At 54.9% G+C, this 16,444-nt stretch overlaps 1 protein-coding gene across 1 annotated transcript; it reads right to left on the minus strand.

The window, feature by feature from the left end:
* Window positions 1-2,913: 2,913 nt before the first annotated feature.
* On the minus strand, window positions 2,914-16,244 carry HROB (homologous recombination factor with OB-fold). Its single transcript, XM_058676201.1, has 10 exons — window positions 16,014-16,244; window positions 15,191-15,241; window positions 11,108-12,214; window positions 9,585-9,668; window positions 8,511-8,651; window positions 7,773-7,881; window positions 7,501-7,586; window positions 7,030-7,155; window positions 5,598-5,718; window positions 2,914-3,452 (listed from the first exon to the last, which is right to left on the minus strand). The coding sequence occupies exons 1-10, from the start codon at window positions 16,014-16,016 to the stop codon at window positions 3,361-3,363; spliced, it is 1,920 nt and encodes a 639-aa protein (XP_058532184.1). The 5' UTR covers window positions 16,017-16,244; the 3' UTR covers window positions 2,914-3,360.
* Between the last annotated feature and the right edge of the window lie 200 nt (window positions 16,245-16,444).

Raw genomic sequence — 16,444 nt, forward strand, 5'->3', positions numbered from 1 at the left:
TGAGTGGCAGCACCCGGGACCTCTTCTGGTGTTGTGCTTACTCTGTGGCTCATCCACTCCCTGCCTGGCCTCAGCTTGTTGGTGTCATGCCAGCTGGGGGACCCCAGAGGAGGGATGAGGTCATGCATGGCGACAGCTCGGAGATCCTCACAGAAAGGTGCCTCTATAAACACGGCTGTGATTAACCCTGTTGGAAGCTGGGTGGTGTTTTCATTGCCCGCCAACGGCCCTGACTGAGCACCCACGGTTGAGTTCCCAGGGCTGCAAGTCCAGCAAGGGTGGGCAGGGGCCCCCTCCTTCTCCAAGACACAATAACCTGGCCCAGCTGCCCTCAGCTGTCCTCCTGTCATAGGCCTGAGGGTGCTGACCACAGCTGTCCCCTGTTCCCAAGGTCAGCTTCAGTTCAGCCTTCCATGGGCCTCTTGGGAGCCCACAAAGGTCACTGGAGGGAAAGGTGCCAGGGGACCTGATGCCCAGGCTGCTTTCTGGGAGTTTGAAGCCTGTAGAGCTGAGAAACTGGGACCTGGAGCATACAGGAGGGACTGCAGCTCGGGAATGCCTATAAGGGGGCACATTGGGCTGGGGCCCAAGGTAGCCAAGGTGCAGGCAGAGCATGGTGTAGGGATGGGCTCTGGCTGCTGAGGCAGGGGTTAGAAGGGCAGAGCATGTGGTAGGCTCTGGTAGGATGTCTAAATGGAAGGGGCAAGGACTGGTGAATTAACCTGCCATTGCAGTCAGCGTTCTCAAAGCACTTGCTCCCTTCAGCCCAAGGGACCAGTTTCTCTATGGGAAAGATGAAAGCAACCCTCCAGCAGTGCCAGACTTCTGCCCAGGTAAGTCCCCTCCCTTCCGATGCCTAGTGAAGGCTTAGCCCAAAGCATGGGGCAGGTGGCAGCCAAACTGGCCTGTAACCCACCTCTTGCCATCCAGGAACTAAGCGTTTTCCTTCCTGCTCTTCATTTCAGAAAGGAACATGAGGGCCTGGCGGCGTGGCCTAGCGGCTAAGTCTTCGCCTTAAATGCGTCAGGACCCCATATGGACGCCTGTTGTAATCCCAGCAGCCCCGCTTCCCATCCAGCTTCTTACTTGTGGCCTGGGAAAGTAGCAGAGGACGGCCCAAAGCCTTGAGACCCTGCACCCATGTGGGAGACTCGGAACAGATCTTGGCTTTGGATCAGTTCAGCTCTGGCTGTTGCAGCCACTTGGGGAGTGAATCATCAGACGGAGGATCTTCCTCTCTGTCTCTCCTCTTCTCTATATATATATCTGACTTTGCAATAAAAACAAATCTTAAAAAAAATGTTGGCAATTTCACGTGATTGGGCCTTGTACAACCCACCCATGCCCCTTGTCTAACTCCGGCCTGACAGATGGTATAGAGGAGCCAGAGACAGGGTTGCTCGGTAGATAAACCCCGAAACACTAGCAGGTGGAAACTCAAAGTGCCCAGGAAAACGCCTGGGGCCACTCAGCAACCAATGGAAACAGGCCCATTTCTGGGGCAGAGAAAACCTGAAGAATTCCTGTGGATACTACCCATAAGATGATGAGCCTCTGCTCCTCAGATGTGGACTCAAAGCACAACTGCCTTCTGAAGAAAATAGGACAGGAGAAAGAAATACAACCACTTGCAGGGGAGTTGCCTTTCCTCAGCCAAATGTCCAAGGTCATCATGGACCCTTGATTAGGTAGGGGTGACCAAAATGGCAGGTGCGCAACCTCTGGACCTCTCCCAAAACCTTGATCTCAGCTTCCATGAGGAAAAAGTCTGATGGAAGGGCATCTATGCTATGTCTGGTGGGATCAGCTAGAACTGTCAAGGTCAGGCCCAGCAGCATGGCCTAACGGCTAAAATCCTCGCCTTGATGCACCAGGATCCCCTATGGGCGCCGGTTCTAATCCCAGCAGCTCCACTTCCCATCCAGCTCCCTGCTTGTGGCCTGGGGAAGCAACAGAGGATGGCCCAAGGTCTTGGGACCCTGCACCTGTGTGGGAGACCTGGAAGAAGCTCCTGGCTCCTGGCTTAGGATCAGCATAGCATCGGCTGTTGCGGCTCACTTGGGGAGTGAAATCATCGGACGGAAGATCTTTCTGTCTCTCCTCCTGTCTATATATTTGACTTTCCAATAAAAATAAAATAAATCTTTTTAAAAAACTGTCAAGGTCATCAAAGTGGCTGGTGTATCAATACAACCAGTTACATCATGCTTGCAACACCAGCATCCCACACTGCAGTATCAGTTCAAGTCCCAGTTGCTCCGTTCCACTCCAGCTCCCTGCCTAACATGCCTGGGAAGGAAGCAGAGGATGGAGCAGATGTTTGGGTCTCTGTCATTCACATGGAAGATGTGGGTGAAGTTTCAAGGTGCTGGCTCCAGCGAATGTGGCCATGTGGGGAGTGGACTAGCAGATGTGAAGGTCTGTCTATATCTCTCCCCTTCTCTCTCTACCTTCCAAACCAATCAATCTTGGGGAAAAAACACACACACACACACACACACACAAGGAAAGTGTGGGAAACTGCCAGAGCCAAGAGGAGCTCAGAAGAGCAGAGCAGAAGACATGATGGCTAAAAATGATGTGGGATCCCAGATGGCAGTGATGTGTTTCTGAAACAGAGGGTAGGAGAGCAATACGGAGCAAATGCGAATTAAGTGTGGTGTTCCGTTAATAATCACGCTGTCAATACCACTTCAGTTATTACAGCAATGTGGTCTACCACTGGAAGATGTTCATAGGGGAACTGGGGATATGGAATTTATGGGAACTCTACAGTTTTGCAACCCTGTAAACCTGAAACTGTATAAAAGAATGAGTATGTGAAGAAGACAGCAAGAAGAGAACCACTGGGCTGTGCTGTGGCTGATGCCGGCCTGAGATGCCCTAGCCGAGCCCTGGCTGCAGGAGATGGGGTGGATGAGAAGCAGGGGCTGCTTTATTTCAGAACAAGGTGCGATAACCCATTTCTCTGCCCATGCGCCCGGGCACTCTGGGCTAGGGCAGCTGGGCAGCTGTGGCTGTGCCATGGCTGTTCCTGGCTCTTCAGCTCCCAGGGACTTGGGGCAAAAGGACATGGAAACCAGGTGCAACAGAGCAACACCGAAGTGACACACCTTTCTTGCTGGCAGGAGGGGAAAGCTGAGGGCCAGGCTCAGGCAGAGGCCTGGTACAGCAATGCCACAGGAAGTCTCCCATTAAGGGCAGCGCTGGATCTGGCAGGAAGGAGCTCTTGTGAAGTGCCATGAGTGCAGGCGCCACAGAAACCCCCAATCTGGTCCGGCCTTTAATGTGCTGGCCTCCTCTTCTCCTTCAGATGCCATCAGGTGCTCAGAGCTGGCCCAGGAACTGGAGGCTGCCTGTTCACGGAGGATGGCCTGTCCTGGAGCAGTCCCAGCTGCCGGTCCCAGCGAAGAAGTCCTCTGGGAGCTCACTGAGCAAGCCATCCAGGTCATCTGCGCGGGGACACAGACGGGGGAGCATCAGTGACAACACTGGACCCTGTGGAATTCAGGGATGAAGCTGCTGCCTTCAGGAGGGGCTGGGCTTGGCTGTGCCTCTGGGATGATGGTAGTGCCAGCGGCAGCCTGAGTCTGGTCTGATTGCCATGTGCCCACCACTGCATATATATAACAAAGGCAGGGCACAGTCTTTGGGCCATGCTGGGGAGGAAGAGGGTCCCACTGGGCCTCTTAGTTCCTCTCCTTTCATCCAGAGGCCCAATGCCAAGCCCAGAGGCTTCTGAGGGCCCCTCATACAACTTCTCATTGGACAAAGGAAGAAAGGTGACCAGGGAAAGTTAGCAGATGTGTCCAAATCCCACAGTTCTGGGATCTGGTTCTTACCTGAGAGGGAGAGACCATATCACCCCTGCCCAAAAGGCCTGTATGGGCAGAGGGGGTGAAAGTGAGCATTCTGACCACAGCTTTCAGATGCCACACTGATGTCCCAGCACCAGGGCCTCAGCTGTCCTTGCTGACACTACAGCAGCCGACACCAGAGTACTTGCTAGCTCTGTGCCCTGCTGAGCCTTCTGCGGGCTGCTCATGACAGTTCCTGTGGGAAACCCCACTTTACTGAGACAGTAGGGTTTATAAAGAGGTCACACAACTTGCCCAGGGTAAACACATCTGGGCTCCTTGCCAAGGAGACAGCTCCCACGTACTGGCCAGGATCAGGGAGCCCTGGGTGTGGGTCCGACCATCTGTGAGCTACAACCAGGAGCCCAGCACCGACAGCATTCCACAAACGCTGCTGTGGGAAGGCTGGATGGGAGTCGGTTTGGGGAGCAATCAGAATTTAATTCAGGTGACCAGTAGGGGTGCTGAGGGCAACAGAGCTGAAATTCATTTCTAACAGTTGCCTGCCACTGGCTACACTGTGACTGTTCAAACACCTGGCAGGAGGCATGCGGGTGAGCAGCGAGGGTGAACTGCCTATAAACTGGGATTTATAGATTGTGTATCTGTCTCTATCCCCATCCAGGCAGCCAGCAGCTGCCTGCTGGGCAAGTCTGTCTGAGGGTGGAGATGCGACACCAGCCCCAAACCTCTACAGTTCACTCTGTTTGCTCTGGCTCCTGTAACCTTTCCACAGGGACTAGGCTCCCAGCAAGCCTGCTGACAAGGTGACCAGGCGGGACTCCAGCACAGATACTTTGTTTCACAAACAGTAAGTCAATGCCCTTTGTGGTTTAGCCATTGGTACACCGTGAATTAGATTAGTGGGAGACACCCATCTGTGAGGCCACAAATTTTGGGCCAAACAGGATTGAGTTCTGGAATCCAAAAGTTAATGACCAGGCCCTTGCTTGTTGGCCTCAGCACAGTGATCTAGGAACCAGCCCAGCTACCTGCATGTCTGGGATTGGGCCTGCCAGGTGCACATCCTTGCTCCCTCTCCCTATACTCCTTGGCAGGGAAGGATAGGTGTTGTAGCACAGCACGGTAAGCCACTGCCTGCTGTGCTCACATTCCATATCAGAGTGTTGATTTGAATGCTGGCTGCTCTGCTTCTCACATAGCCCCCTGATAACTCACCGGGTGCACATGACAGCTCCAGTGCCTCGGTCTCTGCCACCCACAGGGTAGACCCAGCTGGAGCTCCCCCCTTGGCTTTGCCATAGCCCAGCTCCAGCTATTAGACCCGTCTGTCACTCTACCTTTCAAACAAGTAAGTAAATCTTTAAAACAATATACAATAGAACTAAACATCAAGGGGGAAAAGTGTTCAGTGAGCTTAGTTAAGATGACGACTCAGCTCCAGCACCCTGGCCACCAGTCCTCAGTGGTCTCGGCATGGTGTAGACAGAAGCTGTCCCCCTGGTCAGAGGACAAGGGTGTCCCCTCCTGTGGCTAACAGCGCAGGAACTAGGGCAGATCTGTGGGTCAGGATCTCAGTGCACTACCCGGATCCTACACACAGGGAACCAGCTCGTGACCTGCAACTTTGTTCCACAGGACACCATCCCTGATTTTGTAGGAATAGTTAACACACCAAGACCCGAAGCAAGAGGAACAGGTCACAGCTGGGAAGGCCCGGCTGCGCTTCCACCAAGGAAGGAGTGCCTCACTCACTCCTCAGACCCCCAGCGGCCTTACCTGCCTCTAGGGGCTCATCCTCAGTGGGGCGCCTTGCCCCAGGGTCCTGCACTGTTCCCAGGCCTTCCGCAGGCTTTGCGGTCATGTCAGGCTGGAGTCCACACCGGAAGCTTTCCGGATCCTGGGGACAGAGGAACTGGTGACGACTGCCATGCCCTGAGACCCCCAGAGCTGGCACCGCCTGCACCGACAATCTCAAATGATTGGGTGGTGGCTCAGGAAAGGGACAGGTGAGGGACGCAGGTTGAAGGCCAACACCCAAGACAGTGGACAATCAAAACAAACCAAAGTCAACCTCTTCATGGCTGCTTTTCTTTGCCAGTTCAATAGGTGCTGATGTCTTAGTGACTCTTTGAACTGGTATAAAAAAGCCATTCAGCAGTAAGCTGAGAAGTTCATCTGAGAGCAGAAATCAGCTGTTCATCTCCAAGCTATGTTTAGTATATGGAAAGGTGATGAAAATTGGTGATTAAATTGCTAAGTTGCCATTTGTCATGTTGGCATTCCATATGGGTGTTGGTTCAAATCCCAGCTGTTCCACTTCTAATCCAGCTTCCTGCTAATGTGCCTGGGAAGGCAGTGGAGGATGGTGTAAATGTGTAACTCTTTTAAATAAATAAATAAATCTTAAAAGAAAGATGAGGGAACTGGAACCTAAAGTTAACACTCAAAGCCAAAACTGACTAGAGGTCAAGTCTAATATTCATTCTTAAAGGCATAACAACAGCAGAGTGAGTTAAGCTGCCACCTGTAATGCCAGCATCCCATATGGGCCAAGTCTCAGCTGTTCCACTTTGATTCCCTGCTGATGTGCTTGGGAAACCTTGGAAGACAGTCCAAGTACTTGGGCCTTGCTACCCACAGATGGAGCTCTGGGCTCCTAGCTCTGGCCTGGCCTATTCCTGGCTATTGTGGCCTTCTGAGGAATAAATCAGAAGACTGAAAATCTCTATCACTTGGCATTTCAAACAGATAACTCTTCAAAACAAAACAAAATAAAACACTTTAGGTCTCCTACCCCAGACCAGAATCCTGCAAAGGGGGTGGGAGGAGATGCAAAACCAGTGCCAGTTCACCTGACAGGCCATGCTCACGCTCTGCTTGTCACCTGTAGCAGATCAGACCCTTGTCAATTACTGCCACCACTTCTGGTGAGCCCTGAACAGAGTTGGTTCTCAAGTGACTGCAGCCCTCTCAAATGTTCAGGCTGGCCACCAGACACTAGGGGATCACTACGGAGCCAGCTGCTCCTGCAGCTACTGTTACAGAGCCGTCTGGCAGGCGGCTGGCCCAGTGACAGGGGGAGCGGATTCTGGTTGCCTGAAGCCCCTCACCACCTCAGGCAGCCACCCGCTCCTCCCCAGCAAGGAATAGAACCGAGCTGGGCAGGAGGAGGCCTCTGCCAGCCCTCTTCCTGTCCTGCTCTGCTTACCTGGGGGAAGAGCTGGGAGGGCTTGAGGAAGTCTCCATCCCCAGAATCCGGACTGTAAATATGGACCAGGTTGTTGGGGGTCACGTTGAGGTAGTGATTGCGGAGAGAAGGGGAAAACACTCCAATCTAGAGCCAATGGAGGCAAAGGTCAGTGTCCCAACGGGGCACTGGGTGATGCCAGGTAGCCACCCAGCGCGTACCTCCTCCCCGGAGATTCCCCCTGTACCAGGGTCACCCAGATGGCTCTTGCCGCAGCCTGGGTGCCAGGATCGAACCACACACCTCACCCCTCCTTTCCCATTCGTCCCCGGAGAATGGGCCATGGGCCTTCACCCTGCTCCAGCAAGTCAGAGCACAGCCCCTCCTTGCCTGGGTGTTGGGAGGGGAGCCAGGCAGCCAAGGAAGAAGACAGACTCCTGGGGGCTCCATCTAGGGAGTGGGGTGGTGAGCAGGTACCCCAGGGAGCCATACCTGCTTCAGCAGCAGCACTGAGCCAGGCTTCAGCTCGCTCTGGCGTGTCTCCAGCAGCACCCTGTGCAGGGTCCCCTGCATCTCTCCTGAAACCACCACATGGCACATCAGCTGAGGGGTCAAGGTCAGGGAGACAACTGCCTTGGGCCCTGGCTGGGGGTGGGCTGCTCACCCCCCTCCACCATCTGCAAACAGAGCGGAGTTTTTCCTCATCTCCTGACCCCACAGGGACCCCTTACTAGAACCCACCCACTCAGACCCTAACTGCTTACCTGTGGGGTCCTTGAAGACCACACTGGCATCCATTGTGCTACGAGTCAGGGACTTGATCATCACTGCCATGTGGGGAACTTTGTTTCTGGGGAGCTGCTTCAGGGCTGCCTGTTTAAAAGAACAGGTTGAGCATTCCCTCACTAGCATGGCCACCTGTCAGCGTCCAGGTCCCCAGGCATGCCAGGGCAACCAGAAGAAGGGGGCAAAGCTCAGGCATGGTGATACGCTTCCTCAGTGGAGAGCTATGGGGCGGTTTCAGGCATGTATCCCACCTCCTCCTGAAGGCCCATCTGTTCTCTCCCCTGCCTCCTTTGGTTTGCATTTGGGATGCTGGTAACACACATGTCTGCATGTGGCCCTGGCCCACTGCAAGGCTGGGAGGCTAACAGCATGCCTACTGTACCCCATTCAGGGCTTAGAAGTGCAGATGTATGCTCTTACCACTCGTTGTGGACAACAGTGGACAGGGAGTGCCACTAAGAGAGGCCTTGGGGCAGAGAAAGCATATGGGCATAGGAAGGGCAGAGCTGGGCTACAGGCTCTGGCACGTAGGCCCAGGAATGGCAGAGCAGGGCTGTAAACTGGTGGGCTCACAGCCTGGGAAGAACGAACCAGGGCTGCAGGCTGATGGGCGGACAAGCCCGGGAAAAGTGGAACAGAGCCGCAGGCTGGTGGGCACACAGGCCCAGGAATGGCAGAGCAGGGCCACAGGCTGGTGGGCACGCAGGACCGATTACCTTGCGCAGCACCATGACAATGCTGCAGGTACAGAGAAAGCAGCTGGGATCCTTCTCATCCAGGCCCAGAGTAGACTTCATGGTCAGCCAGGGTCCCCGCCCGAAATCCTCTTCCATAGAGGCCTGAGAGCCAGTAACAATCTATATACAGAGCAGACTTGCATTCAGGGATCCTGACCTTTGATAGAAACAGGATGGGGAGCAAGGGGGCAGGGATCCCTGGGGAAAACTGCACAGTGGACTCTGCTGTCATTTCAAAGGTCAGCAAGTGGCCCGGGAAGCCTAATGGCACATCACCTCTTCCACAGAGCAGCTATACCACAGGCATTCTCTGCCTCCTACAGCTCCGGCCCGTGTTTATACTGAAGCCAGAGGGCACTCCCGCTTGTCCCCACTAAAAGACTCACAAAGTCTTAGAGGTGGGGACACCTTGCCCATGTATGGGCTTCCATTTCACCCCAAATGTAGTTGTTTTATCTGGAAAGCCACTGGCTTTCACGAATGACCTTATTGGGATAACTGCCTTGAATCCAATCAGAACATGCTGCTTTGGTGTGAAATGACCTGGTGGGCATGGGGAGCTGAACCAACAGAAAAACCACCAAGAAGCATTGATTGCAAAAGTGGGTCTGAGGGCAAAGCTGGTCAGCCAGAACCCCTGGGAGGAGGGGGGTTGGTTCCACCCACCCACAGGGAAGCCACTAGGCATGAAGGGGGCAGATCTTCCCAGCTCAATTCCCAGACACCTGAGAAGAAGGCTTCCCCAGATACAATCTCATGCTACTTGCTCCACGTTCCTCCCCTCAGGGAGCTGGTCCTGGCAGGGCCTGCATTTTATAGATGGAAGAAAAGGCTGGACACCCCCGCCCCACCCCCACCGGCTTCAGCTAACGCCTGGCTGGTGTGAGCATAGGCCTCCTTGGATGCCACTGAAACTACTGCCTCCCCAGCATGGCGTTTGCAGGGTGACACCAGGGAACAGGCCAACTCTGTCCCCCAAGTCCTGAGGCGTGCTGGCCACCCCAACACACTCTGATGACACTTGGGGGACTAACATGGCACGAAAGTAGTTACCTCTGTCCTGAATTTAGCCAGCGCCCCATGAGCCGGAGTCTGGGGTGTAGATACCATGATCTCCTCCAGATTTTTCCCAGGAAACTGAGAGGGGCGAGAGAAGACGAGAACAAGCTTAGCAGCTGCTGCTAAGCTCAGCTTCTTGTCTGGGTGACGTAAGGAGGTAAGGAAACTATCAGGGACAATTAGCACCTATTACATCCCTCCTAACGAAGTCCCGGGAGCGTCAGCAGCTCAAAAAAAGACACACTGGGAACTGTTTGGGGACTAGGAGGAAACTGGAACCTGCCCAAGCGCACAGGCCCAGCGCTGCCTGCAGGGGGGCGGTGACCTGCAGGGCGAGGCCTATGATGAGCCCACGTAGTTCAGAGTCCCCTCTCAGGGACCAAACACTACGCAGGAAGGTGGAACTGAGGAAAAACACAGGTCTCCTTGGGTTTCTCTTACGGCCTCAGGGAGAAGCAAGAGTAACAAGCGCAAACTGTTTGGAGGAGCCCAGGCTGAGAGCAAGGGGCTGGCCAGCCAAGCCAGCTAAGGTCTGAGTCCTTGCCCCAGGATCTAACCCAAAGCCTGACCCTCCTCCTAACCCCAACTTCCCACTGTCCCCAGGCAGCAGCCATGGTGACCTGCTCTCATGTCTGTGCACTGCCCAAGCTCCCCCTGCCCATCGAGGGATAACCCTCACCAACACACCCCTGAATCTCCTCATCCAACCTAAGCCTCTGGGCAAGCCCAGGGCAGAGCCAGTGTCTCCCCAGTTCCTGAAGTCACTTCGACTCACACTGGGCACTCTGCCTAACCATTTGTTCATATCTATCTCCTCTGTTGCACCATACCCTACTCAGTTAATTTCTTCTTTTTCTTTAGATTTATTTTATTTTTATTGGAGAGTCAGATATACAGAGAGACAGAGAGGAAGATCTTCCACCTGTTGATTCACTCCCCAAGTGGCCGCAACAGCCAGAGCTAAGCCAATTCGAGACTAGGAGCCAGGAGCCTCTTCCAGGTCTCCCACGCTGGTGTAGGGTCCCAAGGTTTTGGGCCGTCCTCGACTGTTTTCCCAGGCCACAAGCAGGGAGCTGGATGGGAAGCGGGGCCTCAGGGCAGCAGGGATTAGAACTGGTGCCCATATGGGATCCTGGAGTGTTCAAGGCAAGCACTTTAGCCACTAGAATGTGGCGCCGGGCCCTGAGTTCATTTCTCTTCCACTCTTTGCATTCTCAGTTCCAAGTTCGTTAAGTGGTCCATACCAATCAGTCGAGAGGAGTGAGGAAGCTGCCCTGCTTTTGTGGCAGCTCATCAACCCAGGAACACAGTGAGGTCCTCAAGTCATACTGAATGTGTCTTGGGGCAGCAGCTTTCAGAGCATCAACTCCTTCTTCTCACCTCCCATGACTTCAGCGGTTTGGCAAACCTGCCCTTCTCTGTGCTCCTCCCTGCCTCGCTCCTAGGACGGAAGACCTTCTAGCCTGGTAGCTTCTCCCTATCACCTCTACACCCTGGGAAGCAGGTCAGTCACTCACCTGATGAGGCAGCAGCCCTGCCGGGCCAGGGAAGCGGCGGGTTTTGATTCCAGTGGAGCGCTGGCCAGGCTGCTTGGGTGTCCGGCTGGCAGCAGTAACCAGCTGCACCAGGTGGTTGGTGACTATAGGCGTTTGCAGAGCTGTGTGACGAGCCAGGGAACAATGGGGACCCCTTGGGAGGCCCACAGGAGATGCCATAGAAGGTCCCGGAGCTTGAGGCTGTGAGGGGCCTTGAGGTCTGGGAAGATGAGGCTTGCTGCTTAACCAGGGCCTCGGAGACTGACTGGGGAATCGGTTCTGAGAGCTGTTCTGGCCGGGTCCTCCAGTCGCATGGGGAAGCTGGGCTACTGTGGGACAGACTTGGCGGGCACATTGCTGAGGGGGAGTCACTGAGTGAGCTGGGAAATTAGGGCCACCTGCAGAACTAGGTCGCAGGCAGGGCCTTGGAGTCCTAGAGTGGCCAACAGGGTTGACAGGCTCATTCTGAGCCAAGGTGACACCCGCCGTACAGGTGGCTGGCCAGGGCCCTTGGAGGCCAGAACCACTCGGAGAATTTCCCCAGGCCTTGTTAGCCAAAGTTGAGTCCTCCCGCGACTGGGCAGGCAATATGCGTGCAGCTTCACTGCTAACCCCCAATTCCAGCTCCATGCCAGGGCCCTCCAGCTCCACGCTGGCCAGGACCTTATCAAATTCATCCTGTTTTGCCCCCTCCAAGCCGGCAAGGCCCTGCTGGGGGCTCTCAAAGGAGAGCAGGGGATGGGGGAGGGAAGACAGGGGCAGCGCTGGCTCTCGAAGCACTTCTGTCCGCATCACTCTTCTCCGATCACCAGTCAAGCTGCTGGAAGTCAAGGCAGGCCTCAGTGGAACTGTGCCTGTAGCAGCTGGCCCCCTGATGGCTGCAGGCAGGCTGGAGGTAGCCAGGCGGAGCCCGCGGGCTGGCTGGCTCCAAGCCTCTGGCAGAGCGGAGGGGGGCAGCAGCAGTGGTCGGGAGGACTGGGCCTGCACGGTCTCCTGCAGCCTGGCAGAGACAGGTCTCCCACGACCAGCATTCCCAGGCAGGGAGCTGGCAAGCTGGTTCTCCGCATCCTCCACCGCCAACAGGAAATCCTATAGCGAAGCAGAGAGGGTGGGTCTCAGCACACAGGGACCCTGTTGCTGCTGTCCAGCTGGGGGTGGGGGCGGGCACGCACAAGGACAGGCAAGCCAGAAGGTATGACACAAAGGCAATGGCGGCACTACCTTTGACCTCTGGGAGCCAGGCTCCCACCAGAAACATACTAAGACTAAAAGTCAAAGTAAATAGCTCCTCTCTCTCTCTTTAACCTCTGTAACAAGAGACTGCGGGAACAGGGGAACACCGAGGAGTCAAAGCAATGGCCCATGGTCACACGCTCATCTCAAGGAAATACCATCTGCGGTCCAGCCTGTACAGCAGAGATCTACCCAGCTGGTCACAACGAGGGTCTTTTGCCCACTCCCCATTTCCAATTCATATACTTGCATGTATGTATGCACGCACATGCATGCACACACACACACAGCCTTCAGTAAGCAGGAGAGGCCCTGGAGCCAATCAAACAAGCAGAAGTTAAATATAGCTTTTCAGGCAAGTTCAATTACGTATGGGTTCCAGTTGGGAAGCAAGGTGAGAGCGACACCTTCAAGAGCAGCAGACCTGTTCCGAGGGTGTTTTTGAGTCAGAACTGCTGATTTTCACTGACAGGAAGGTTCCCACCTTCCCCCAACCCCTGCTGCCGCACTGGGTTGCAGTCCTGGAGAAAGGCAGGCCTACCTCAGAATTCATAAAACAACCACCACAACCATGGCAGCCAGAAGGCCTTGATGCCCTCGGTGACTGACAGACCCCTTTGAGAGCTTGCTCTCAGAGGTGACGCCACTGCCTCGGATCAGGGAGCGGCTGGCCTGCCGTTGTCATGGTCAGGCGCCTGAGCTGCCAGTCCTTCCCTCTAATTCCACTGTTCGTCCAGCAGCCCAGCCATCAAGACCTACGAGGGACACTGTAACAGTTACCTTCTCAGCCTGTCATAACACATTTTCAAAGGTGAAAGATAAGGACACAGCAGCTGCCTGTGGTGCTGGCACCCCCTCTGGTCACCAGCTCGAGTCCTAGCTGCTCTACTTCTCACTCAGCTCTGTGCTGATGCTCCTGCACAAGCAGAAGGTGGTTCAAGTGCTTGGGCTCCTGCCACATGGGAGAGCCACAAAAAGCTCCTGGTTTCGGACTACCCAGCCCTGGCTGTCGCAGCCATTTAGGGAGTAAACCAGCAGATGGAAGATTTCACTCTCTATCTCTCCTCTCTCTGTAACTCTGTCAAATAAATAAATAAGTCTTAAGAAAAAAGGCAAGGCCACATCTTTTCAACAAAGCTAGCAGTTTCGATTTATTAAAAAAAAAAAAAATCAGTGGCCAATAACAGAGACAATTGGCATATGGAAGTTCACGGAGCACCAGGTATCCTGTAAGTATTTTACCACACCCCTCTCAGTTCTCACAACAGCTGTAAAAACAGGCACGATCACAGCTCCCATCTACCGAGCGCAGAAATGGAGAGATTAAGTCACATCAGAGAACCAAGTCTAGAAGCCACCTGTGTCCTTGTCACTGTGATATGTCATACATGAACAAGCCAAGCCAAGATTGACCTCTAAGAGGTTTGTGGAAAGTCTACTTTCTCCTTAAACCTTGGCTTCCAAGAGCTTCACAGGAAGGGAAGCCTGGGGCTTGGAGCTGCCAGAGGGTACGTGGCACAGCATTCACAACCAGGGCAGCCCAAGTCTGTCCTCAGAGCAAATCCTACATGCAATATTTGAGGCCAAGCACTGGGAGGCAAACAGCAGCCCTGAATGGCTTGTCATTAGGGGTGGGAGGTGGGGCAGAGTGGCTGTGGTCTACCAGGCCAGTGTGGCAGGGTCTGTGTCTGTCAGGCTGGATGACAAGGTCAAGTTCCCCTGCCACGTGGGCATTCCATTAACTGGCTGGCTACTTCACCTCTGCCAGCTGCACTTCCTTAAATCCTCCACCTTGCCATCAAGGATTTCAGGTAGCAAGTTCCAGTCTCGTGGGTGAAACTATTACATCCTCTTTCACTTTATTATTTATCTGAAAATGTCAAATAATCAGACAGACTGTGAAATCTTCCATCTGCTGGTTTAGTCTCCAAATACACACAGGGCTGGAACAGACAGGAGCCAGGGGACTTTACCCAGGTCTCCCACATGACTGGCAGGGACCCATGTACCTAGGTTATCACCTGCCGTTGTCCAGGGTGTGCGTTAGCAGGAAGCTGGATTTGAAGCGGAGCAGGGACATGAACCCAGGCCCTCCAATCTGGCACACGGGCATCTCAGGCAGTGTCCTAACACCTGTGGCCAGGTGCCCACCCTGTCCTTTGGTTCTGAATGGGAAGACAGCTATGAAGTCAGTATGTTCTGGAGCCTTGGCCAGAGACTCCGATGGAACTGCTGTGTGGCAGCGCTGAGGCAGTGGTGATGTCGACGCGTCAGGTTCCTTTTCCGAGAAGGAAAGAGTAACTAAAGCCAAGAGAACATCATCCCTCAGGAGGGCAGTAAAAACGAAAGGACAAGGCATAAAGCTCTCCACTCCGGGTCACATGGCTGGTGGGTCACATGGCAGCTACAGGACTCCTGCCATCTGCTACCTGCCTTGCCACCCATGTTGTCTGGCTCCTCCTGAACTCCACACGCCCACCTTGCCTCAAGGCAAAGGAAATCATTCACACAGCCTGCAGGCCAGCAAAGGGCCCTCAACATTGCGTGGCGCAGCAAGGAGGCCCCTCGTCACTCTAGGTTCTGGTTTGTTGCTGACAGCTAAGCCACCCGTTTATATTTCTCAGCATGTCCCAGCCCCGGCTCAGACACAAGCGGTGAGGTGACCGTGTCAACCAAAGACAGCTGGCCGGGTCGCTCCACAGGGCTCTGCCTGGCTCTTGCAGTTCACGTGTTGTGTTGTTGTTTGTTTGTCTGTTTGTTTGTTTTTGGACTTCTCTTTTATGGGTGTTTATGTAAGACCTCCCCTGTCACCTCTGATCTCCAATACTTTACCTCATCTTCAAACTCCTCTTCCACAGTAAACAGCTTCTGCAAACTGCATGTCTGCAAGAAAAGCAAAGGAGCTGAGGTTGGGGAAACACTGCTTGGAAGAACAGGCCATCCTCCGCTGTTTTCCCAGGTGCATCAGCAGGGAGCTGGCTTGGAGGTGGGCCAGACAGTTCTAAAACACAGAATACTTTTTTGCAAAAAAAAAAAAAAAAAAAAAAATCCATTCAGCTCTACCTGTGTCAAGCCTGAAAGAGAGAAGGGAAGGCTGCCAAAGGGGCAAGGAGCAGTTCTTTGGAGCCAGCGCTGGTCACAGGGGCCCGAGGCTTTGGCAACCGCCACAAACCCAAGCCGCCCAGGATGGCAGCCCTTTTTATTCTACCGAATCCAGCCCAAAGTTGGGGTCCCGCCAGGTCGGCTGCTTCCTTTTAATCAGCGCCACTTGAGTGTCAGACCCAACAAGCCAAGAGTCATACCCAACCCTAGAGGACAGACACTTTGGGTGAGTAGGAGCGGGCAGTGAGTGGCGGGAAGAGAATCCAGGGGTAGGGGCGTCTGAGTGCTCAGAAGGATCCACAAGGAGTTCAAGGAGGAGAGCGTCAGGTGGGAGACTAGAGACCAGGTGCACGGGGCGAGGGTCGTGCAGTTCCCGGCGCCCCACCTCGGGCCAGCCCTGATGAGGACCCAGGGCTCCCGGCTGCATCGAGTCCGCCCAGGCCCGAGTCCGGGCCCTGCGGCTGCTGCGAGAGAGAGGCTGAAACCCCGAGATTCCTTCCCTGCCTCGGGAAGCAAGCGGTCCCGGGACCCCCAGGCATGGCCGCCCCATTACCATGGCGACGGAGGATGGGCTCGGGTCGGTGCACTGACGCAGTGGACGCCCACGCGGGGGCTCGCGAGGCCCTCGGACTTGTCCCAGGAGGAAGGGTCGGATGCCGGGCGCCTGTGCTCCAGAGGAGCAGTGGGAGGCAGACGCCCCAGAGAGCCGGGTCGGGGCACAGGGTGGGTCGCCCGGAAGCTGGAGTCCGGAGCCACAGGCCGCATTCGAAGCCGCCGCCGCGCCAGTGACTCCGCCCTCTTAAAGGGAGGGACCGGATTCTGTCTCGCCGACACAAAAGCCTTCGCCCGCCCGCCTTCCGCTCTGGCTTTAAAGGGGAAACGGATGGGCTCTCGGTCGCCCCCAAGCGGCCGCTCGGGCGCAGCCGACGAGCCCCGCCCGCTTTCAGGTGCGCAGGGCTGGGAAATGGGCGGGCCCATCACGCG

Source organism: Ochotona princeps, chromosome 17 (genome assembly GCF_030435755.1).
Source record: "Ochotona princeps isolate mOchPri1 chromosome 17, mOchPri1.hap1, whole genome shotgun sequence".
In the NCBI taxonomy this organism is placed as follows: domain Eukaryota; kingdom Metazoa; phylum Chordata; class Mammalia; order Lagomorpha; family Ochotonidae; genus Ochotona; species Ochotona princeps.